At 53.3% G+C, this 22753-nt stretch overlaps 4 protein-coding genes across 4 annotated transcripts in view; 3 read left to right on the forward strand and 1 right to left on the reverse strand.

Annotated features, from left to right (window-relative positions):
* The window catches only part of LOC34623283 (nuclear protein STH1/NPS1), a 5310-nt gene extending 1271 nt beyond the window's left edge, over positions 1 to 4039 (forward strand). Inside the window, exons 2-9 of the mRNA XM_026337593.1 lie at positions 13 to 203; positions 442 to 705; positions 911 to 1204; positions 1361 to 1426; positions 1805 to 1933; positions 2362 to 2443; positions 2676 to 2798; positions 3143 to 4039. Of these exons, the coding sequence (XP_026193378.1) occupies positions 13 to 203; positions 442 to 705; positions 911 to 1204; positions 1361 to 1426; positions 1805 to 1933; positions 2362 to 2443; positions 2676 to 2798; positions 3143 to 4039 (2046 nt within the window). The remainder of the gene's footprint in view (positions 1 to 12; positions 204 to 441; positions 706 to 910; positions 1205 to 1360; positions 1427 to 1804; positions 1934 to 2361; positions 2444 to 2675; positions 2799 to 3142) is intronic.
* Positions 4040 to 6018: 1979 nt separating this feature from the next.
* On the forward strand, positions 6019 to 9193 carry LOC34623281. The gene is made up of 6 exons (XM_026337594.1): positions 6019 to 6213; positions 6595 to 7328; positions 7549 to 7633; positions 7944 to 8082; positions 8374 to 8558; positions 8705 to 9193. Exons 1-6 carry the CDS (start codon positions 6019 to 6021, stop codon positions 9191 to 9193), a joined length of 1827 nt encoding a protein of 608 aa, XP_026193379.1.
* A 3241-nt stretch (positions 9194 to 12434) lies between these two features.
* LOC34623280 (T-complex protein 1 subunit gamma) lies at positions 12435 to 16628 on the forward strand. Its single transcript, XM_026337588.1, has 10 exons — positions 12435 to 12521; positions 12826 to 12948; positions 13147 to 13532; positions 13939 to 14062; positions 14311 to 14665; positions 15013 to 15112; positions 15474 to 15589; positions 15855 to 15950; positions 16162 to 16328; positions 16500 to 16628. The coding sequence occupies exons 1-10, from the start codon at positions 12435 to 12437 to the stop codon at positions 16626 to 16628; spliced, it is 1683 nt and encodes a 560-aa protein (XP_026193373.1).
* Positions 16629 to 17250: 622 nt separating this feature from the next.
* Positions 17251 to 22485, reverse strand: LOC34623279. The gene is made up of 8 exons (XM_026337595.1): positions 22365 to 22485; positions 22042 to 22188; positions 21621 to 21899; positions 20833 to 21465; positions 20397 to 20610; positions 19034 to 20060; positions 18214 to 18822; positions 17251 to 17529 (listed from the first exon to the last, which is right to left on the reverse strand). The coding sequence occupies exons 1-8, from the start codon at positions 22483 to 22485 to the stop codon at positions 17251 to 17253; spliced, it is 3309 nt and encodes a 1102-aa protein (XP_026193380.1).
* Between the last annotated feature and the right edge of the window lie 268 nt (positions 22486 to 22753).

Consider the following 22753-nt stretch of genomic DNA (forward strand, 5'->3'; position numbering starts at 1 on the left):
TTTGCGTGACAGCACTTGGTGGTCGATGAGGGACATCGAATGAAAAACAGCAAGTCTAAGTTCCATCTTTCTGTGTCATCCTTCTGCGCGTCGCACCGTCTACTGCTGACGGGCACGCCCCTCCAGAACAACCTCACGGAGCTGTGGTCTCTCCTGAATTTTCTTCTTCCCAAAATCTTCTCATGTGCAGACGACTTTGAAAAGTGAGGCGGAGGGAGGGGAGGGGCATCGAGAGAAGGACAAAAAGCGCCTTGCTGCCGTGCGGGTTGAAGAAGTGTGGCGCTTTGCTCTTCTGGATCATGAGACGTTTTTCTTTTTTTTTTTCTTTTAGACTGTTTCTCAGCACTGTTTGCCATTTCTTCGTGTGCATTTTCCTGTGTAAAGTTTTCTTAATTGGTATTTTTTTTCCTCCGCGCGGCGCGTGCCCCTGGTTCCGCACAGGTGGTTCAGTCAGCCATTCGAGGTTCACGGGATGAGCGTCGAGGGGGGCCCCGAGGGGGGGGCCCCCGGTGGGTCTCTCTTGAACGAGGAAGAGCAGCTCTTGGTGATCAACCGATTGCATGCAGTTTTGAGGCCTTTTCTGCTGCGCCGTGTGAAGAAGGACGTACTGAAGGATATGCCAGAAAAGAAGGAGTACCTTGTTCACATTCCTCTAACCGAATGGCAACGCCTTGTCTACAAAAACTTGCAAGACAAAGGGCTCAGGTCTGTCCTTTTACGCTTAATCTTATGGACCTTACGTTCATTGTCGTGCCGAAACTTGCTAGTTGGGCGGCAGATTGAGATGCTTCCCCGCCTTAGCACGAAGCGCGAAACTCATTTCGCGCTTCGTGCTCTCTTTGCCTTGAGTTTTCCCCCAAGCTGCTTGTGCGTCGCGGTGTGTGGGGCATATTTGTGTCCATATCCGCAGTTCAGCTCGAGAATTCTTCAGCAAGCGCAGCTTGCACAACACGCTGATGCAGCTGCGGAAGATCGCCAATCACCCCTACTTGTTCGTGGACGAGTACAGCTTGAACGAGACCCTCGTGACTGCCTCCGGAAAGTTTGAATGCCTTGACAGAATGCTACCAAAGCTGATTCACTTCCGACACAAAACGCTCATCTTCTCGCAGATGACGCAAGTCTTGGACCTCATGGCGGACTATCTGGACATGCGGGGTATTAAACATGAACGGCTAGACGGATCTGTCGGACTCCAAGAACGGTGAGCCGCAAACGTCTGACTCGGCGCTGTCGCTACAGTGGATCTTTTTCAAGCGGTTTCTTCTTCTTTAACCAGGGTGTGCGCCTGCTGCCACCATCTGTGTGCCGCTGCCTTCATTGCAAGTATTGCTGCGCCTTTTGAACGGTTTCTGTGCAGGAAGGAGCGCATCGATTCCTTCAACCAGAAGAATGAAGACGCGATGGTCTTTATGCTTTCTACCAGGCACGTTCTTCTTGAGTATATTGCGAATAACATGTGTACATCTACATACATATATATGTTATGTATGTGTCTATAGGCAGACACAGTTACAGTAGCGCTGCCAGAAGGAACTGGCAGAAGTGGAAGCCATTGCAGTGTTCCCGTAGCTGGCAGTGTATGCAAATGAGGCGTTTCAGAATTCGCTGCGGTGGAGAGGCACACACCTTTATAGAGATAGAGCATGATTGATGCTTGTAGAGATGCTTCCGATCCTAATGTATACACCCTTTACACCGATCAATAGCTCTAAATTCAGCTTAGGGGGAAGGAGGGTGCGTGTGGACGGTTCCAGTATATATCGGTATATATACGTAAAAAACGTATGCGGTTATTTCTTAGGGCTGGAGGCCTAGGACTTAATCTCCAAGCAGCAGACACCGTCATTCTTTTTGATTCCGATTTTAATCCGCATCAGGATCTACAGGCAATGTGCAGGGCGCACAGAGTTGGACAAACCAAACAAGTCAAGTGGGAAAACTGCTGCTGTATTTTTCTTCTGTGTTCTTTCTTTACGCGTCTCTTCCCAGCTGCAGAAGTACTCTCAGCTTACGGCTGCTTTGTCTTGCGCTTGCGCTTCTGTGAAATGAACTTATTTTTGTGTTTGTTGTCTTGGCTCTTCGTGTTGTTGTGTTCTGCCTCGGCATGCAGCGTGCCTCGTGTTGTTGTTTGTTAGGCCGCTGATGGCTTTTCCTCTCGCCTCCGTTTTCATGAGGAGCATGTTAGCCTGATTTTTTCAAGGCCGCTCTTCCCTGAACCGGTTGCGCCTTCTCATGTGACCCCATTGTTTCATCGCCTTTTTCGATGTCTTTGTGATAGCGTCTTAGTCAGGCCTGCCTGCCGCATCCTCTTGAACTCTGCGAGCCGCCTTGTCTGTGTGGCCTCTGCTTCGCTCGTAGGGTCTTCCGCCTCGTGACGATTAGCGGCGTGGAGGAAGTCATTTTGCAGAGGGCGAACAAGAAGCTGTCGATTGACCAGAAGGCACGCTGATTAGTATTAGCGAACTTGAGATTTCAATGGCTTGACGGGAAGGCTTAAGGCTGCGGAGAAGGGAGTTGAATTCGCCTTATAAAATGAGGAGGGGGCGGAAGGGGGATTTAAGGCACTACAGGTAGAGAGGCCGTAGACGAAGCGGCATGTACAGCTGTAAATGTTTGCTAACAACAGGAGTCAGTGCCGCGAGACATCTCTGTGGCATGCGCATACACTTCAGGTCATTCAAGCAGGGATGTTCGACAACAAGTCCAGTGAAGACACCAGAGAAGAGAAGCTGCGTCTCCTTCTTCTCCTCGGAAAAAGCACAGGGACCGACGCAAAAGCCACAACGCCTCTGCAGGTCCGTGTTGTACGCCATACCTACCTAAATGCGTATACATACATACATATACATGCATATGCATACATATTTACATATGCATACATACATATGCATACATACATGTATCCGGGCGAGCTGAGGCTTTCGACTCGGCTACGTTGTCATCTTTCGGAGATCCTACATGCCGTTAGTGGCATCGATTTGAGTCCTTTCAATGATCAAACGATGCTTCTTATATCTCTGGATACATATATATATATATATACATGTATGTATGTAGATATAGATATATGTGTGTGTGTGCTTGGCTCCGTTTGATTTGGGGTTGACGGTTTTCCGTTTCTTGTGGGGTGTATACGCAGCTTAATCGGATTTTGAGTCGGTCAGAGGAGGAGTTTGAATGGTTTAACGAGTACGACAAGAAGCTGTTCGGGGTGGATGATGAAGGTCTGTGCCTCCAGGCGGACCGAAGCCAGCCGTTTGTTGAGCAGCAGGCCCTCTATGAGCCCCCCGAAGAAGAGGAGGAAGAGGAGACTCCTGAAACTCCCCAAGAGCAGCAGCAGCAGCAAGAGCAGCAGCGAGAGCAGCAGCAGCAGCAGGAGCAGCAGCAGCCTACGACACCACCCATGACAGCGGCAGGAGAAGAAGAGGTCAAGAACTTCTTAGAGGAGCGCAGTCGAATCATTAAGGCAAGCGAGCTGCCAGACTGGGTGCTAGCGGCGGCCGCTGCAGCAGAAGCAGCAGCAGCAGCAGAAGCCGCTGCCGCTGCTGAGGCAGAGACAGCAGCAGGTGATTCGGAAGGAGGGGAGACGAACTGGCTAGCAAAGTCAAGGAAGCGTCGGAAGATTCCTCGTCCGAACTACACAGATGGCCTGACAGATTCTGGATATATGCGCCTTGTGGCGAAGTACGAAAACGGGGAACTCGATGAAGAAGAGCTGCAGGAAGCCTTGACCAAGGCAACAGAAAAGTTGGCGAGCAGACGGAGACAGGGTAAATCATCTTCGACACCCAGTGCTACGGGGGGGATCCAAGGGGCCCCCCCCCCCAATAAACGCAGGGCCCAGAAGGGCAGGCCGTGCAAAACGACTGAACAGGCACCTGAATCTGTATCCAACAGCAATGATCAGCAGCAGGAACATGCCATCGACGAACGACAGCAGCAACAGCAGAAGGAAGTGATGGAGCTTGATGACTCCCCACTGGAGGAGTGTCAAGACCCCGAAGCGTTCTCCCAAACGAAATCAACGGCTAGCTAGCTGGTATCAGTGCTCTCTGCCCTGTCAGCTGCTAATTCTAATTCAGTACACTCTACTGCGTTTTGATCTCGTGGTCGTTCGTCTGCCTTTTAGTAACCGAATCGGCATCTAGCCAATGGGCTAGTCAGGTAGTTGCTAGCGAGCTGCTCCCGGGTGCGCAAAAAAGGTAGCGCCTTGCAAGCAGTGCTGAAGTGTACCGAAATTGGTGGATAAGTTCTTTTAATGCGAGAGTTGAAAAGATGTATCTGTTTGCTCTTACGCTCACGCCGCGTTTCCTGTACGTGATGTGTACTTTTCTTTGACGTCTTTAACCTCTTTTCCTTTTGCTTCAGGAGGCGCGGTGCTGCTCCCCAAGCAAGACATCTTGCAGTACAGGTCTTTAGCTGCCGACGGCCGAAGAAGAAGAGGGGTCGCCCCCGGAATCGAGCCGTGTCGACAAGACAGGACCTTAAAAAGTTCTTTGGGGGAAAATGGGGGGCAGGATGCGCACTCCGTGGCCTAGCTTCGCTTCCTGAACAGTATCATGAACGGGATGTATACCTGGCACAGGGTGGCAGCTCTGTAACGAACCACCCGGGTGCAACGCATTCAGCTTTCCCTGCTAGTCTGACCCTGCAGAGTGGTGGCGGATGTACGTGAATGTGCAATGTTGCTTGCAGAGCCTGGAATGTCACAGCCGATTCTTGCAGCGCACTGTGTAGCGTCAGGTGTTGTGTTGCGTATGTTAATTGTTTACTTATCGGTGCCTCAACGCGCGTATTCAAGACGCGAATCCGTCGTATCTAGGAGCGCCGAAAGAACAGTCAAACCGCTTGCTTATAGGTGCTGGTGTCAGAGATAGAGCGAAAAGCGAAACCGATTCGACGGGTTTATTGAGTTGCAGAGGTGGAAAAAAAAGTGCACATGGGGGCATCATTAGACGCCCAGTACTGCATTCGCTGTTGGGATACACCCCAGATGTGTTCTCAGCAGGCCTCAGGAGTCGTGATTATGCCGATCAGCCTTCCTTGTATAGTGCTTGACGATTAGATAGTTTTCGCGCAATTTGAGCCAACAATATCAAAGAGAGGGCTGCAGACATGACGTAGCCACGGGGTCTTAAAAGACCCTCTCTCGCCTCGGCAGCAGCCGCGCCGGCGGGAGAGGCAGCAGGGCAGGAGCACTAGCGCGAGTGGCGAAAGGTTTTTCACTGCTTATGCATCGCAGATATACGATTTTTGCGTGTCCTTCCACTTAATTCTTTTCAAAAGCGCACTTAGTGTGCGGCCGCGTGCGTTGCAGCCTCCTACAGGCAGCCCGTTCAAATCGGCGTCGGTGCATAGGGGCCCACACAACCTCTGCGCTGGCCTTATTTCGGGCAATTTCCGACACAAATATTTTGTTGGGCTTGGAAAATAGCAAGGCGTTCAAAGGTGAAGGACGTCGAATAGATCTCGAGAGCTTTGTGCAGGGCGGCGTCACACGCTGCGCCGTTCCCACCAGTGGTCTCCTAGGGCGAAGGCCGAGTTGAACGGCCGCGGCTGCAGCGCAGCCAGCTGCAGCGCATGCATCGAGGAGAAATGCATCTCCCCAGTTGCTGCGAGCAAGCGGCTGCAGCCACGGGGACTCGTTTGAACCTGCTACGGTGCGCGCGTTCAAACGAGGTCAGTCAGGGTGTAAAGACACCGAAAATGGCAAAGGGGGGATTCACGGCCCCACTTCTCAGCAGGGGCAATTCGACGCGTTGCAGCAAGGGAGGGTCTTCAGACGAACTCCTGCAGGAGCTTCCCCAAGCGCAGCAACACCCTAGTTCTAGCAAGCCGGCTGGCTCTGCTACTGTCATGCGTCGGCGATCGGGGGCACTGACTCTCTGCAAGCAAAGCAGCGAAGCCGCTGCTGCGGAGGATACGGCCGCCTTCGCAGCAGCAGCTGCTGCTGCAACAGCGGGGATCTCGCGAAGAACGCGGAGCAGCCTGGCGACTCCAGCAAATGGTGGGAACATGGCGAGTGGCTCGTCAAGAGACCACCCTCCTCCTTGTTGTAGGCCCCCCCCCTGCTTTGCATTCCCAAATACGCATGATCCTGTCGAGCATGTGGCTTTGACGTATCCGGGGGGCCCCATTGCTTTTGCTTCCCATGCGGAGGCATTGGCCTCCTCCTCTTTTGTTAAACGGAGGTGGGCGATCATGCTGCTGGTGCTCGTGTTGGTGGCTGCTGCTGCCGCTACTTCCGCTGTCGTCTTCCTGCAGCACAAAGACGCCCTCACGAGGCTTTTTTTTTCTAGTCGCTACTGCTCACAGGCAGAGTGGCCGCAAGGGCAGCAGCTACACGCAAATGGAAACACGCTGGAGCTGGATTACACTGCGCAGCAACCACCACGACCACCTCTTCAGCAGCAGATCATCTTGGGACCTGCCGCGAATGATGCATCCGCTGCAGATGCTGCTGCTGCGACTACTGATGCTGTCAGAGGCAAAGGGGCTTATGGTGCTGCTGCTGCTGCAGGAACAGCATACAAGACTTCCATAGAGGGGGAGGGAGTCTCTTCGCAGGAAAGACCCTCTGAGGGGATCCAGCGGAAGCTCCTGCCTGGAGTGCCGCTGCAAAAGCAGCTTGCAGCAGACGGAGCGTGGCTTCTGCCATCTTCGAAGTCTCTTTCTGGCCTTATTATAGGCGTGGTACAAGAGGGGGCCCACGTTGAGGCCCCTCCGGAGGACCTTGTGGAGGTGTGGAGACAGAGAAGTCCTCAATGTGGGGAGCAAGCGACAAGAGGCGCAGGGATCGTAGCGGAGGATACACCCCGAGGGGCCCCCTTGCTGCGGCTACCCAGAGCTCTGCTACTGTCAACTGCAGACGCTCCAGCCTTCATTAGAGACAACTGTCTGCTAGAGAGCAGCAGACCTAGGCAAAAGCAGCAGAAACAGCTCACGCCGTGCAGCTCTGAGGAACTGCTGGCAGTCCTCTTGGTGAAGGAGTTGCTGTTGCTGAGGCATCTGCGGATGCAAGAGCCGACAGCAGCAGCAGCAGCAGCCTCAGGCTGCCTGCTACACACGAACAAGCGGAATGCGCCTTACTTCGGGCCGTTCTTGTGGAAGGCCTTGTCTCTAGTGCTGCCACACCAGGCTGAGCAGCAGCAACATCTGCAGCAACAACTGCTGCATTTAGTCCGAGGCTCCCTAGCCGCTGAGCTATCAGACGCAACACAGGACGACATCAAGATGGCTGTCTCCCTGGTGCACGCTCGGAGTGTGTGGGATGGTGAAGGACATGTCGCTGTCTCAGCTCTTGATGAGCTTCAAGCATACCACTGGTCAGGCAGCCAAGCAATCTTTTTGGACCTGCTGCTGCTGCTGCTCTTTCTCTTGTTACTGCTCTTGACATTTGATATATGGTGTTGGTGGTGTTTCTTTAAGCTGAGTAGCGCTCGGCAAGCATCGCACGCCCCTGCAGCAGACATCAGTGATGGAGAGGATCTTTCTTCTCATGGGCATACTCTGCCGCCTAGTGCTGCTGCATGCTTGTTGCTTCAGGAATTCAGACTGGGCAATCCAGCACGAAACCTCTGCAGAAGGCCTCGTTTGGAGGGCTCCTCGGGATATACGACGCGGCGAAAACGTGGGCCATACTAGAGTTTATGTGAACTCCAAGCCATGAAGTACCAAGAATGCTCTTAAAAGAGACCTTTCCTTGCTCTTGCACACTCCTGTCAATGATATTTCTTCCGCGTGAAAGCGTTTTGCGGCGTCTCCGCGTATACGCTAACTAACGGCTACCATATGGAAAGTCTTTAATTTCACACTATTTGCCTGAGTGACCAGACACCTTGGCCCTGTATTTTGCATGCGATGCACTGGGTGCCTCTAGGGCCTGTATAGCAGCATGCGCAAGCTTGTGGCCTGCCTCTTTTCGCGTTCCTGCCTCTCAGCTATTCGTAAACTATGGGCAGTACAGCAACGCCCATCTCCTATTTCACTTTGGTGTGGAGTTGTCGGGAAATCCTTGGGGTCCTGCCTTCTTTTGGAGAACAGATATAGGGGAGATTCCCTACGCGGCACTGCCCAACGGTGAATCAAGTGCCCCTTTTCATCCTTGCTGATCTTTCAGCTTCCTTGATGCTTTCTGGATGGCTGGCAGGGACGCTCGCGACTTCCGGATATCCTCTTTGGCCTTGTCTCTAGGCTTGTCACCGCGCGCTCAACTTTGCATGTTTTTTTCTGTCTGGCTCTGCCTATTGCGATAATCCGCTGTGTCCCTCTATTGTACGTCCTAGTTTCATGCTTCACGAATTGTCTCTCCCTCTCGCTGAGAATTGAAGGCCAAGGCCCCTCCAATATGCCCGTTTGTGTCTTTTTCAGCAGTAACATCCGTCTCCATTCTGCGCTCGGCTGTATCTTCTTCGTCCGCCCTCCCTTTATGGCTCCAAGGCAGTGCGTGGGCCCCCAAGGAGGGGCCCTGTCATCCTCCCCTGGAGGGCCCCTCTTGCGCTGCACCCAAGCTGGACTTTGAAGAACCCCGCGCGGATCGCGTCTTTAGCGCTCAGGTTCGCTATAAATATGTATATTTATATTTCTGCTCATGGGATTCTTGCTGCTCTTCCATGAGCGCCAACTCGTGCGTGCGCCCGCACCGAGTGTATGTACATGTCGCGTGGACTGACCGACTCATTCGGTGCTTTGTTTGCTGCAGGCCATGAGCCCCGACGGGCAAATCGGCATTATTTGCGATCAACGCGTATTTACCTTGCGCGCATTCGGACGAGGAGCCTTTGTGCTCTCTCTCTTTGGGGCCGTCGGAGGAGTGGATGCCACGGTTTATAAGTGTGTTCGAGTCCTCAGATTTGGGGAGGTTACTGATGCATTAGAGCGCGAAGTCTTGACCAGTCGTTTATTTCATGACGCCTGCAAGCAGCACCACGTGCAGCTGTCTCAGGCAGATCATGTGCTCAAAGGGGGCATAGCAGCTACTGAGAATCAGCTGCTGTTGCTCCAGCGAACAGGTCCGCCTGCAGCACTAGAGGAGGCCAGTGAAGAGCTGCATCGACTCAAGGCAATGCAGAGAGCAGCCCGCGGCAACAAACTATTCACTGACAAGTGCATACGGTACTTCTCGAAAATCGTTTCCGCGCTTCATCAAAAGAAAAGAGGAGCAAGGCGCAGAAATACACATCGGACCTGAGTGTGGGCTGTAACGTATACACCAACACTGACACTGCAGCCGAAGAATCATCAGCAGCAGAAAATGCAGTTTGCAGCGTGGAGGACAGAGCGCTGCCTCCCTTATTTCCAGCAGTATCAGACAGTCAAGGCATACGTTTTGCTGACTTAGCTAAAGTGTTTTGAGGAACTCGAATAAGTTTTGCTTGCGGGTGCTAAATGTCGGTAGTACACCCCGTTGAAATCTTCAACATGCAGAGCTGCATCACGGGGCAGGTGGCAAGACCCAACATTAGGGCCTACAGTACTAAATTCAAGGGGTCACCGACTTCGAATAGGCTGCTGGAGCAGTGAATACTTGGGAGACAAACCGTGCTGTGGTGGGATGGATTAGTGCACCTCTGCAACCTTGTAGAGACGCCAGGAGCCAATCACTCGAGCAAGGCGGCAGCAGTGCCATTAAAAATTGTTTACTTGCACAGGAACTTAGAAACATCTAGCTCACGTGAAGCCGTTGGCACCACTTCTTCAAATCCCTTAGCAAGGTGAAATACACATACAGCCTGCAGTGTCGGGTGGGGCTCTATGCCTTCGATGTGCGCCTCTTTCGATGGTATTTTCGCACCTGGAAGAGTTGCATCATGGGAGGGATTCCTCCCCTTGACAGGCGAAATTGTGGTTTGCTATAGCTAGCTACGGTATGCTGTCGTACAGAGTGGCGCCTAGTGAGCCACTCAAGTGCACAGAAGGCGCGAAGCGTGCTTGTCTGCAACAGGCGTTTGGCTGGGTAGGATAGACAGCTTTGGGTTCAGCTAAGTTCAATGTGGCTAGTAATGTAGAGATTCGAATACTTGGCTGTTTTCTTCATGTATCTTATTCCCTGAAGAGTGTGCTCTGCTCCATATAAGAAGCCGCACTATTGTATGCGTGCGCGCAAGATGGTTTGTGAAGCTAGCTGAAAATGCTCAGTGTGCGTTGAGGGTGCAGCTACGCGCACCTTAGCTGCGCGTCGTAAGGGGAACCGCAGAAAAGCAGGCAGGTGAGGGAGGAAGCTATTCAAAAGAGAGCTTCAATAAATTTCTATGTACTTTATTGAGTCGGGAGTTGAGTGCTCTGGAGAGACCCTGGATGGAGCATTTCATTAGCTCTTTTGAGCGAGAGTGCTCGCTAGGGGCCTTGCCCTAGACAGCTCTTCCATTGAACCGTAACAAGTATGCGCACCGCCTGGATTAGAGAAGAGTGGAGCAACTCTCAAGGAATGGTGTAGGATATCCATGGGGGAGCTGCAAGGCACTGGGGACTTTAGGATGACTGTAGGCTTGACGGGAAACCAATCGTACATCTTGCCCAACACGCACATTATAGCTAGTTGTTGTGAAGGATGTTGGTTCCGGTTCGCCTACCTGAGGACTCGGTTAGAAAGCGTCATTTTCTCCATGGCGGTACGAGGGCCGGCCGGGGGCTCTCGGAAGGCGTCACTTTGTATCCAGCACTTGCCCTGGCATTTTTCGAATCTTCCGTATTTTAGTGAGAAAGCTGACCAATGTGTCCTCGGCATTCGCAGTAGTAGAGAGCACTACTCCTAAGTTGCTATCTAAACACTAGGTGTGCCCTGGTCGATTGCTAGCCAAGCACTATCTGTGCCTGGGGCAGCTTCGCTCGAGATGACTTTGGAGCTGGGTGTATATGGCTGACTACTTTTAGTCCAATGTGATCCACTTGATCTGCGTTCCTTGAGGATTCAATGTGAAATGACTGTAGGAGAGTATACAGTTCGGGTTTTGACAAACTGCGCTACTTAGAGGGCACAGCCGGCTCTTCATACTTAGTTTCAGGGATGTGCAGCTGTACTCTAGGCAAGCAGTAGTCTGTATGCGTGCTGAGAGTTCGCTGAAAGCATATTACTTTCCTAGGATAACATGGAGGACACTCTCGGTGAAAGGCCACGACAATACTCAGTGGAGAATCGCGAGCCGCCCGCCGCGAATAGCTGCTTCACCTTTTATTAGCATCCTCCTGGAATTTTATCACGACAGGAGAAAAGACTCTTAGGGTACGCTACACTGCGCCCAAACATTCACTCCCAGGTGCACATCGCAGCTAAGTCGACGAGTAGGGCGCTTGTGGCCTTGTGGTTTAGGGTGCTAATTACTCTTAATTGGCAACAAATAGCTTGTATGAACAGCCTAACCAGGGAGTAGGCTCATAACCGACTCCTATTTCGATGTAGCAGGTTCAGTCTAGAGTTACTGTGGGAAGCTGGGGTCTATGCATACACAAGACGCAACGTTTCACACACCCCTGCATTAGTGCCCACGACAACAGGGTCTCAAGACAGCGGTAAAAGAAAGCGTATTCTTTTAAAGAGATGCGGATTGTCACCCCTTATACAGCTGTGTATCCAAGTTGCAGGGATCCTTGAGAGGTGAAGGCAGGCGGTACGACGGTTTTGCATACACGGACAACACTTCCAAGCGAGCCCGCTATTGGTTGTAGAACCCGCACTGCAAACCTAACCACACGATCGCGCACTTACCATTAGGCATCCCGCACGTGTGTAAGGGGCATTAGACGCGCAGTCGAGCACAGCACGCTTCCCAGAAAGCAACATGTGCGACTCTACCCTTTGCGCATTCGACCCCTTGCCAGCCCTCTCCGTGCGTTTTAGGAGTCCTGTTCAAGTCAGGAATGCATGCTTGGAGAAGACAAAAATTACGGATTTGGATGGCGCTATGCAGAGGAGGAGAATGCAGCATGCGCTTGGGCCCGGGGGGGGGGGTTCGGGGCTGTGTGTGGAGGCGAGGCGTGGGGAGGCTCCTCTTTGGTGCGAAAGAAGGAACTCACAGAGGAGGAGAAAACGGTGGCTAATTGTCCCTGAATTGCAGCAAGAAGGCGTCTCGTGTCTTTGGCAGCAGCAGCAGCAGCAGCAGCCCGCGCAGCAACGGAACAACCCATACGCGCCTCGCGAACTCTCTGCCAACACACCCCAGCGGCACTATTTATTCTCTTGACGCGGCCGCTGTCTCCAATCGTCTTCTTTTCTATATTTAGCGAATTCCGTCTGCTTCTCTGCTCGAGGGACCGCGAGGCCGACACCCAGTTGTGGACTGTCTTTTGAATTCAAATCACGTTGAAACCCGGGCCCTCTCGGCAGCTTTTCTGTGCTGCCTTTCTGGCCCCTTAACTCCACCAGATACAGGAGTCTGTTCCATTGTTGCATCTCTGGACGCTGTCACCCCGTGCCTTGGAAGCCTGCAAACACAATGATACGGCCAAGGGGTCCCGTTCTCGTCCTCAAGCAGAATACCAAACGCGAAACTGGGCGCAAGGCGCAGCTAGCCAACATCCAGGTGCGCATGCCTTTCTCCATGCGTGTTTGGTAGGCGTATATATATATGTATGTATCTGCACGTCCAGGTGTATGCATGCTCATGCGTCCAAGTGTATTCCGGCACCTGCCGATCGCATGAGCTGGTCTGGTTCTCCAGGAATGCTGCCTGCGGGGAAAGGGATGTGTCTCCCCTTTTCACCCTCTGCAGCGAGCGAGTAGACACGAGGGTTCAGATCTTGCTTTCCTCTGCCATAGAGAGAGGCCAAAGTGGCAGGCTTCAGAACGGCGGGATCTAATTCGAAGCGTGTGCGTGGGTCGATCAGGCTAGCAAGGCGATTGCAGATATCGTTAGGACTACACTGGGGCCATCGTCGATGTTGAAGATGCTTCTGGATCCTATGGGCGGCATTGTTCTTACCAATGATGGAAACTCCATTTTGCGCGAAGTAGGCTACGCAGAAATCTGCTGGCGTGACAAACGTGGTTATCGCGCACCTGGTTTTTGTCGAAGCTCTCTCGTCGCACGTTTTCCACCTTCGTTAGGCCGCTGCTGCGCGACTCTTGCACTCCAGTCCGAATTGCTGCTAATACTCTTCGCGCGGTGTCTGGGTGTGGGCCTGGGGGAAATTTTTTCATGTACTCAGGTGGATGTCGCTCATCCTGCTGCCAAGACGATGATCGAGCTGTCTCGATCACAGGATGAGGAGGCCGGGGATGGAAGCACATCTGTAGTTGTCCTCTCAGGAGAGCTTCTGTCTTGCTCGGTGGATCTCTTAGAGAAGCAGCAGCTGCATCCCGCTGTCATTTCTCGCGGATTCATGCGGGCTCTAGAGGATGCCTTGGGGTTCCTTGATGAACTGTCGAGGTGTATAGACACCTCGGACGACAGCAAAGTCGTAGAGACACTGGATGCGTGCTTGAACACGAAATTCGCATCACGGTGGCAAGGCCTTCTCAGTTCCATGGCCCTTAAAGCCGTTCGCAAGATCGCAAGACAGTTGCCATCAGGCAAAACGGAAATTGATATCAAGTCAGGCTTACCCTCACTTCTCCTTTCTAGCCCACCCATGAGGGTGTGCATGCGTTAACGTATATGCCAAGGGGGATGTATGAAATATGCGGGGTCGAGAGAGAGAGGTAGCCGCACGGGAGAGCAGCAAAAGTATTCAAGGAGGAGGAAGGAGGCCAGTCCCTCTGTTTTCTTTCTGTCGTCCTCTCTCTCTGTCTGCCTTCTTCTTGCGCTCTCTTTCTGTCTGTCTTTTTCTGTGTGTGTACTTGTGTGCATGTGTGTGCATGCACGTATGTATATATATGTATGCATGTATATATGTATGTATGTATGCGTATCCGCGTCTAAATAATACTCTCATAGTGCCCTTCGCTCTTGCTCGCTCTCAACGGTAATTTGCCGTGTATGCACACCTCGTGTCCATCAGGAGATACTGCAAGGTAGAAAAGGTTCCGGGTGGGAGTATTGAAGAGAGCTGCATGTTGAATGGCCTGATGATAAACAAGGACGTTACCCATCCTAAGATGAAGCGACTGATAAAGAATCCAAAGGCAAGTTCAGATGATGCTAGTGCACCCATGTTCTGGCTCATGCGCACAACGCAACTCTCTCCCTGACCATCTGCCTCTTCCTCTTCTTCGTCTTCCACGGCGTTTCATTCATCGCCAAGTATTTTCTTTTCTGCATGGGGCCTCCTGCCTCTTTCCTTTGGTCCACGCTTTAACGCTGCGTCTTTCTCTCTTTCTCTCTCTCTGTTGCCACTGCGGAATCGCTGGCGCTGTGCGTGTGTGCTTCGCAGGTTTTACTTCTAGACTGCCCTCTTGAATACAAGAAGGGGGAGAGCCAGGCAAGTGTCGAGGTGACCAAAGAAGACGAATGGCGACGTTTGCTGGAGCAGGAGGAGCAGGAGGTTCATGCGATGTGTCAAGGCATCATTGAGAGTGGTGCTACGGTCGTTATCACTGAAAAAGGCGTCTCAGACTTAGCGCAACACTTCCTCGTCAAGGCAGGGATCAGCGTTATCCGGAGAGTTCGCAAGACAGACAACAACAGAATCAGCAGAGCCACCGGTGCCACCATTGTGTCACGCACAGACGAAATTCTCGAATCGGACTTGGGAACTAAATGTGGCCTCTTCCAAGTCAAGAAAATTGGTGAGCGCCTGCCTGTTTTCACCCGCAGCTGCGAGGTTTGCCTGCCGCTTTCCCTGCACGCGCGAAGGGGGACGCGTGTGTCGTGCTGCTTTTTTTCGCAAGGGCTGGCAGGAAACTGCTGCCCAGCTCTGTCTATCTGGATAGACACGTCGTACATCATTGTACAGCGGGGTGGCTTGAATTATGCCGTTTAAAGGAGGCAGCGTCATACCTCCACACTTCGCACACGGTATACTCGAGCGTGCATGCGCATGGATGCCTTTACGGCCTTTTTGCTACGTTAACGGGGTGTAATTGTGGCGATATTTGTGGGGGGGCGGGGTGGGGGTTCTTGCTCGCTTCTTCAGGAGACGAGTACTTTACCTTCTTGCTAGAATGCGAAGAAGGCTCTGCATGCACCATCGTGCTTCGGGGTGGCAGCAAGGATGTTCTCAATGAGGTTGAGCGGTGAGGTTCCACAAACGTGTAGAATACAAACGCCTCTAGATAGTTGACGCGTGTGTTTCTCGCACTCAGCATCTGGCTCTAGTTTTCCAATTGCCCTTTTTTCCTTGTTTTGTGAAAGCCTCTCGCCCCGCCTTGGCACTTTCTCTGTGCATGAGGTTTTTTTAATCACTTCTGTTCCACACACACCTCTTCGTGCATGTTCTTCCTGCCTGTTCCTTGGCCACTCATCACAGCTGCTCCGCTCATCTTCTGCGGCGTGCCCTGTGTGCGCTGTTTGTCTCCTTCACCGCGTGGCGTCTGTGCCGTACATGTTGTATTTTCCAACTCGGAGTCAATGTCTCTGCATGCGCTGACCCCGCAGCAATCTGCAGGACGCCTTGCACGTCGCTAGAAACATCCTCCTCGAAGGAAAGCTCCTTCCAGGAGGAGGTGCAGCCGAGATGGCTGTAGCCGCACGCCTTCTCAACAAAGCAAAGAGTGAGAGGGAAGAACATGGCACTCACGTGTAAAGACAGACAGATCGACAGACACGAAAAGAAGGGGGGGAGAAGGGACGGATGTGGCGAGACACAGGGAATTTTCCAAGAGGTGTCATTCGCGCTGTGAAAAGATCATCGGCTTCTTCTCCTTCCGCCTATCCGCCTCACCTGCTAGTTACTCTGTTACAGAACTAGAATGTGTTTTTTCAAATGTCGCCATCATCCCATTACTCTACGTAAATGGACCGTTGCTTCCTCTTCAGGCATTGATTCTCTTTACCAGTACTCGTATAGAGCCGTGGCGGCTGCTCTGGAAGTCATTCCGCGCACTCTGGCGCAAAACTGCGGTGCAAACGTTGGTATGCATGCGCATGCTCTTTTCCCTTACTGCTACGCGCGGTGCTTGGTCTGCTACATGGATGCATGAGCTGTTGGCAGTGGCTCTTCTCCTTTACAGGCTAAGCGGCATACAGCACCCTAGTATAGGTGTGTCTTCCTCGATCGTACATTTGATGCATACATATATGTGTATATGTATACATGCATATATATGTATGCGTGTTGCCTTAGTGCGGGTAATGACGGATTTACGAGCCAAACACAGTCGGCTGGAAGACTCCAAGGCCTCGTGCATGGGTGTCGATGGAGAGACGGGGGAGCTGTGCAACATGCAGGAAAAGATGGTGTGGGATTGCCTGTCGGTGAAGCAGCAGATATACAAGGCTGCCATCGAGGCTGTAAGTATGAGACGGACAGCGAACGTTGTTCGAGTGTGGATGTCGATGTGGGTGTATGTGCGTTGAGCATGAAAAAAAGACGTCGCTGCGTGTGCACTGCGGCAGCCCTGTGGGAAGGGACGGTGTTGGACAAATCTGATCTAGGTGCAAAAATTTTGCTGCTATGCGCAGGCTGCTGTGTTGCTGCGTATTGATGACGTGCTGTCTGGAGTGCGAAAGGAAGGTAGAGACGGAGGGGCCCAAGGTGACGGGGGGGCCCCCGAGGACATGGAGACTTTTGGTGACTCGCGCGATGGTTAAGCGGCTTCGAGACTAGCAGCAGAAGCAGCGTGGTGAGGAGCTGCAGGAAGCGTGAAGCGGGATGTGCAGTATCACAGTGCCATGTATCTTGCGGTGCTTGTGAAGCGGAAGGAAGAGACTGAAGTCTTTGTTTGGTGCATGCATCCGCAACACGACCGAGTTCAGCACAAGGCGTTTTGGTTACATTGCACTGCGTGCATGCACCTACTGCTTGCGTCCATGCAGGCGACGAAAACCTGATGGCTTAGCACACAAGCCTTCCGCTTAACGATTGTGTTAAAATCCTTGAATGCGGGATCACGCGATAGCTTTAAGGGGTGCGAGTTTCGCCTTTGCGAAACAAGTAGGCCCCACCGCGTAACAAGCACGGATTATGCATGCAGCAGCGAGCAGCAAGAGTTCTCCTTTCTTCGTTTCATACTTAGGCGAGCTTCACCTAGGACTGATTGCAACTTGAATTGCATCTCTCGACCGTAGGCATTTGAGCGGAGCACAGCTTCATCCAAAGGCACTACCACATTAAATACACCAGGTGGATACGCAGGCACAGAAAAGCGCCTCCAGAAGAACGAACACTGCAGCATGTGTATGGTGGGGCTCTTTGGAGTTCTGCAGGCGTTCCTCAAATACTGACAGCAGTGAATGTAACGAGTTGTCTAAAGCACGTAGTTTTTGCGTTCACGCTCGAATACATCCAATTAGGCTGGCTGCCTGCCTCCGGCCAGCGCAAAATCCGTGGGGATAAGCCCATCACCGCAACAAGGGGTGTAGAGGGTTGAGGTGTTGAACAGGAAAGAACTGCTGCTGCTATTCCTGCTGTTTTTACTGGTTCTCTTGTGTCGCGAGTAGAGCAGACAACTGAGAGCGAGAAGGCTCCAAGGCACACTGGTGTGGCCCAAAGCTAAAGGTGGCAGTGGCAAAGTTGTACGTAGCTCCACTCAGCACCTCCAGATGTTTGCCTAGTGGGTGTATGAACACGCCAGTGCTGCTGCTGCTGGTAGACTCAGGCTCTTCTTCGTCTGCCTCCGTAGTTGCCCTGTGTGGCAAGTACTGCGGCAGCGCACAAGTCGGAAGCAGCGACACGAGGTTTTTGTTGCTACACCCCGAGCATGTACCCAAGGACACGGAGCAGCACTCTCAGAAGAGGCACAGACGCAGCAGCACAGCCACAACTAGAACATCTTGACGACAGACACGCATGTAAAAAAATCCAACAAAAAACGGACAAGTGCTGATGGCCGCTACGTGCGAGCCGCAAGCAGCTGATGGCGACTCCCGCCCTCTTGGGAGGACTAGCGCAGCCACAACACAGGCAGAGAACCACGGGGCAGTAATCAAAAATGTAGAGAAGCAGAAAGGCAAAAAAGGCCACGCTAAGAATACGCTTAATGGCAAGGGGGTAAGCCGGCGTGCGGCTCACAAGGGCATGCCCCTCTCCGCGAATTGATTACCACACCAGAAGGCAGTAACCAAGAAAGTCTCAGGGATGAAAGGGAAGCTAATCTTGTGTGCCACTGCAGGACACGGCCTTTCTCTAATGGAGAAGACGGCAAGAAGAGCCGGAGCGCTTTTCTTCCAGACTCACCAAAAAGCCAAAGGATACTCCGTCATAGCCGTAGTTGTCAAGGAGGTCTCTAACGGTGCTGCTGAAGGGGACGCGCGTGAGCTGCGTTGCCTTCGCATTCTCCCTCGCGTCGATTTCCTTCCCTGTGTTCGCAAATAATTTCGTCACCCTACTGTCCAAAGAACCTCCGAAGTGCTCCCCCCGAATTGAGGGACGGCGCTCGCCTCCCGAATGGCCCTTTACCACATACAGTGCGAGAGCTCTCTCAGTGAGGCCATCCGGCAGCAAGGGGGTTGCTGCTGCTGTTGCGACTACCCTAGATGCGGAGGAGGCGACTCCGCCCATGGGGGGAGACACGTTTGCTGCTGTGGCATCTGGCTCGCCGTCGCTTCCAGCCCCCCTTGCTGCTTCAGCACCGCTGCTCTCTTCCACCCCTGCGCGCTCGGTGCATGGTGGTGCCGCACATGGAGACAGCAGGCCATGCGACCTTAAGGCTTCCAGCAGTTGAGCCAGTAGCTGTTTCACAGTCGTTCCCGGGGGAACGTGCTGCACTACTAAGGCCCCAGGAGAGGAGCCTGGCCACTCGCAGCTTTCCGTTTGGACCGGCGGCAGCCTCAAATTCAACCGCATCTGCAAACAGCCACCACACACACACATGCACTCCTCATGCCACGAGGAACCCAAGACTACTGTCCCTTTGAGACTGCGAAGAAAGAAGAGCTACTCTCGTAGCAGGCGTACAGGAAGCCGGGAGGAGAGAGCTGCGCGGCGAAGGGGGAAGGGCCACGAACTGCAACTGTAACCCCCCTAGACTCTCCCTCTTCCCAAGACAGACACTCACCGAAATGCTCGCGGCAGCCATGCTGACAATGGGCTTCTTTCTGAAGACCAGGCAGTGATTAGTGAGAGCTCTCCAGACTTTTGCGTTGCTGGAATTCTCTGAGAGCAGCGTGAGGCCGCTGGGATTTTCCCCAGGGAGTCCTTCACTCGAAGAGGCCCCTACAGACACAATAAAGTGGGCCCCTTTGTACACATTGAGCAGCTTTACGGCCTCGCTCATTGCGAGGGAAGGAGAAAGCAGTCGGACGCGGGCTGTTGGCTCATCAGGACTGAAGGCGAGTGCGTAGTTGTCTTCGGCATTCGACGCGGCTGACAGAGGTGCAGCCTGAGGAATAGGCTCCGCTAGGGCAAGGGAGAAGAGCTGCAAGAGCTCAGGGTGCTTTTCCACGCGATTGCGGCAATGCGGGAGTAGCAGACCGCGCGTAAAGTCACCCACCGACATCCGAGCACGCGTGTTGACGACTATCTGATGCCTTCTTCCGAAAGGCTCCTTGAACACATTGATCGGCAAGAGGACAACCTGCGCAGCTAGCCGCTGCTGCAGCCATTGCACTACACCATCTGTGCCCGTTCTGGCTGCAGAGCTCTCTGTTAAGGCCTCAGGTTCAGTCGGGGGATCGAGAGAATCAAACACCATCAGAAGCACCTGCCGCGTTCCCCCGCCTTTCGCCTGCCCCTTCAAAAGGCCGTGAGCCAATCTGTCCAAGAGTGGGCTGTATCCTTTCCGCCAAGGTGCCCTGTGGAGAATACCCCTGGCAACTTCTTTGCTCTTCTTAAGGGCCACGCGACCAATGCCTTTGAGGGTGGTTGCTAACACGCCCATACCCGCAATAACTGCTGCTGCTAGTCCCAACGAAGATGCGACACTACCTCCCACAATCCTTGCGCGATGCCGCAGGGGTACAGACGTTGCAGCCACAGGTGTCTGATAATAACGTCCATCCGGCGCGAAGAAGGCCCCCACCGGAGAGCTTCCAAAAACACTGCTAACCCACGGCTCTCGACTTCCTGCGAGCGCTGACGCGTAGCTGCAAAAACGCCACAGAGCCCTCACATGCGTAGGACACCACGTCAGGTTGGTGTGACAAGGATGCGGCAGAGACTGATCTGCCTCACGGGATAGAAAAAAGGCCACACAAGGATCCAATCCACAAACGGCCTGGGTGCACATTGTGGGTCTCCTACTGAGAAGGATAGCTACGCATCTAGGATATCAGACGCAGAGTTGAAAGCGAGCTAGCTAACCAATTAGAGCAGCTAGATGCGCGTTGAGTCACTGCGGCGGCAAGTGGCCAGGTGGGTAATTTTGAGCTTGCTTGCATCTAGCCCTCTGGCTGGCTGGCTGCGCCTAGCTGGCAATTTACCTCAACTGCCCCACAACGTCCAGGGGGCCATTCGGAATCCTGTGTAGGGGCACCCCGAGCCTGGAAAGACTTTCCTCCTTGGACCAGAGGAAAATCGAAGAGAGGAGAAAGAAGATCGCGGAAAGTAAGGAGGGGCCCTTCCATCGCTTATAGGGGCTTAACACCGTGGATGCCACACGGCGCAGAGAAGGCGACAAGCTCCGCAGCACAGCCTCTGTATACAAGCACGCAAGGGCTGCTTAATGCATGTCCTACACCCCGACAGGCCCAAGAGTGGCCGTTGCGCTGAACGCTATGAAAGAAGAGCGGCGGGGGGAGAGCCCATGGAGGGCGTGATAGGAAGCAAGGGGGCATAGGCGAGGAAACACGTTCCAAAATCTATGGGGAGCCGGGAAGAAAACTGCTTGCAGGTGAGGAGCAGGACGCGATTACGAACCAAAAGGGACTTGGACTATAGCCGGAGCCTGAGGGCACTTAAGCCATACGACGTATCCTTCTCTGGTGGCATTAGCCTGTTTCTTGCCTGTCGGTGCAGCGACCCAAGGGGGAACCTCCATCTCAACCTCCCCCCATCCTGCGCCTTCAGAAAGATCTTCCTGCTCTTCGGAGCTTTCTGTGCTGTAATCCCAATGCGCCTCTGTGTCCGCTGCATCGATTTGCTCTTGCGCCAAAGAGCTCCTGCTGCTGTGCAACACACAGCCCCTTCCGGTCTCTAGTCGTCCACGCAGCTCCTCTATCCACTGGTTCTTCGAGAGATAGCTGTCTCTGAACTTGTTTTGCATGAGACTAAACAGCGTGACCACTTCGCCTCCCAAGGGCCCCCGCGTAGGGCGTTCGGAAAGGGGGGGAGTCTCCTCGGCCTCAACAGCGTCCCTTGAAACGAAAGGGGAAGCCTCAGGAGACTCTACGGGAGACTCCGAACGGCGAACTTGCAGGGTTAAATGGATCAGAACGCCCTCCTTGTCTTTGAACCGGGAAAATGACGGCTCGGCTGAGGGGTCCCACGTCGGCTCCGTGACCAACACAGAGAGTACTGCCACCTCACGATGCCATGACGCTTTGTCATATTCTGCGGGGAGAAGCTCGCAAAGCGCGCATGAAAAATGACAGGCCCTCCCTGCAGAGCCTGCAGCCACAGCCGCCCCGACTACTGCGGAAGCAGCAATGCGTGACAGCTGCCAAAAGGAGCATCCGTCAGGATCAGCAGCCGATAGGAAGCCTTACTCGTGATAAACATAGGCCATCCCTCGAATAGCTGCAGCGGCTGCCCCTCCTCGACGCACGCCAGCGTCCCCTTCCAGCCCTTGAGGCTATTTCCGTCCTTCGTGAGGGCGTAGGGAGAGAAGGCGAGAGGATTCAGGGGTTGCAAAGCGAGCAGGGACGGAAGAGGCATGCCCTTGTTTGTGGCTTTGTCAATATACTCGACAGAAGAAGCCAACGGATACGGATCCAATGCCTCCACGGGTCCGGATTCGGACAGTTCGACCCGCAAAAACCAACGACCTGAACACCAAGCCCCACACTCCGGTCCTCCGCATGCAAAGCGTCGACTTCCGTAGCCCACTATCGCCCTCAAAGCCTTCAGCACTCGCGCCATGCCAAACCCTCCTCAGCTTCTCTGCGCACCCGCCTAGAGCAGACTGACCGGTGGTGCATTTCCAGTAGCTGTCCTTTTGAAGCTCGATGCCCACTTCTTTTTTGTTGTACAGAACGTGGGGGGAAGAGCCAATTAGGGGCAGTGCCTTAAGAGATCCAGAGGCCTCGAGCTCCTCAAGGGCCTCTTCCCTCAAGCCTGCGGAAGCGGCACAAGGAAACGGCGATCGGATACTGCCTCAAAAATATCAATGCACAGTTGCAAGAACACACATCGCCCATCATGAGGCCGCTGAATCGATGCTAAGGCTCACGCCAGAATGGGGGGAATGTTTCAACCCCCAGGAATGCGTGAGGTCGAACAGCAGGACCTACCGAACATGACGACAAGGTTCGGATTGATTTTCGGGGTATCAAACGCATGCGCCCCCAGAAAAAGTAGGCCGACCAGGATCACGCATGCGGCCATCGTCGTTGTTGCTGCTGGTGCTGGCATGCTTCATGAGCAGAAAACCAAGTCTTTCCTTGATGCAAGAAGCATGGTGGCTTCATTAGAGTCAATGCAGGTAGGCTAAGAGCAACTCCCAAAGCGCTGACTTTATACTTGGCCGTATGCCATGCGCGCTGAGCGAGGCGACTCGCTGGGAAAGCGCTGCATTATGGCACGACTGCCGGGGCCTCCTACACTTTTTGGCTGCTGCGAAGAATACAAACTTCTAAACTTCCCTACGCATCGACTCTTAATGCCTGTAGAAGCGGTTACT

This window comes from Cyclospora cayetanensis, unplaced genomic scaffold, assembly GCF_002999335.1.
Source record: "Cyclospora cayetanensis isolate NF1_C8 unplaced genomic scaffold, CcayRef3 CcayRef3_contig_191, whole genome shotgun sequence".
Taxonomy (NCBI): domain Eukaryota; phylum Apicomplexa; class Conoidasida; order Eucoccidiorida; family Eimeriidae; genus Cyclospora; species Cyclospora cayetanensis.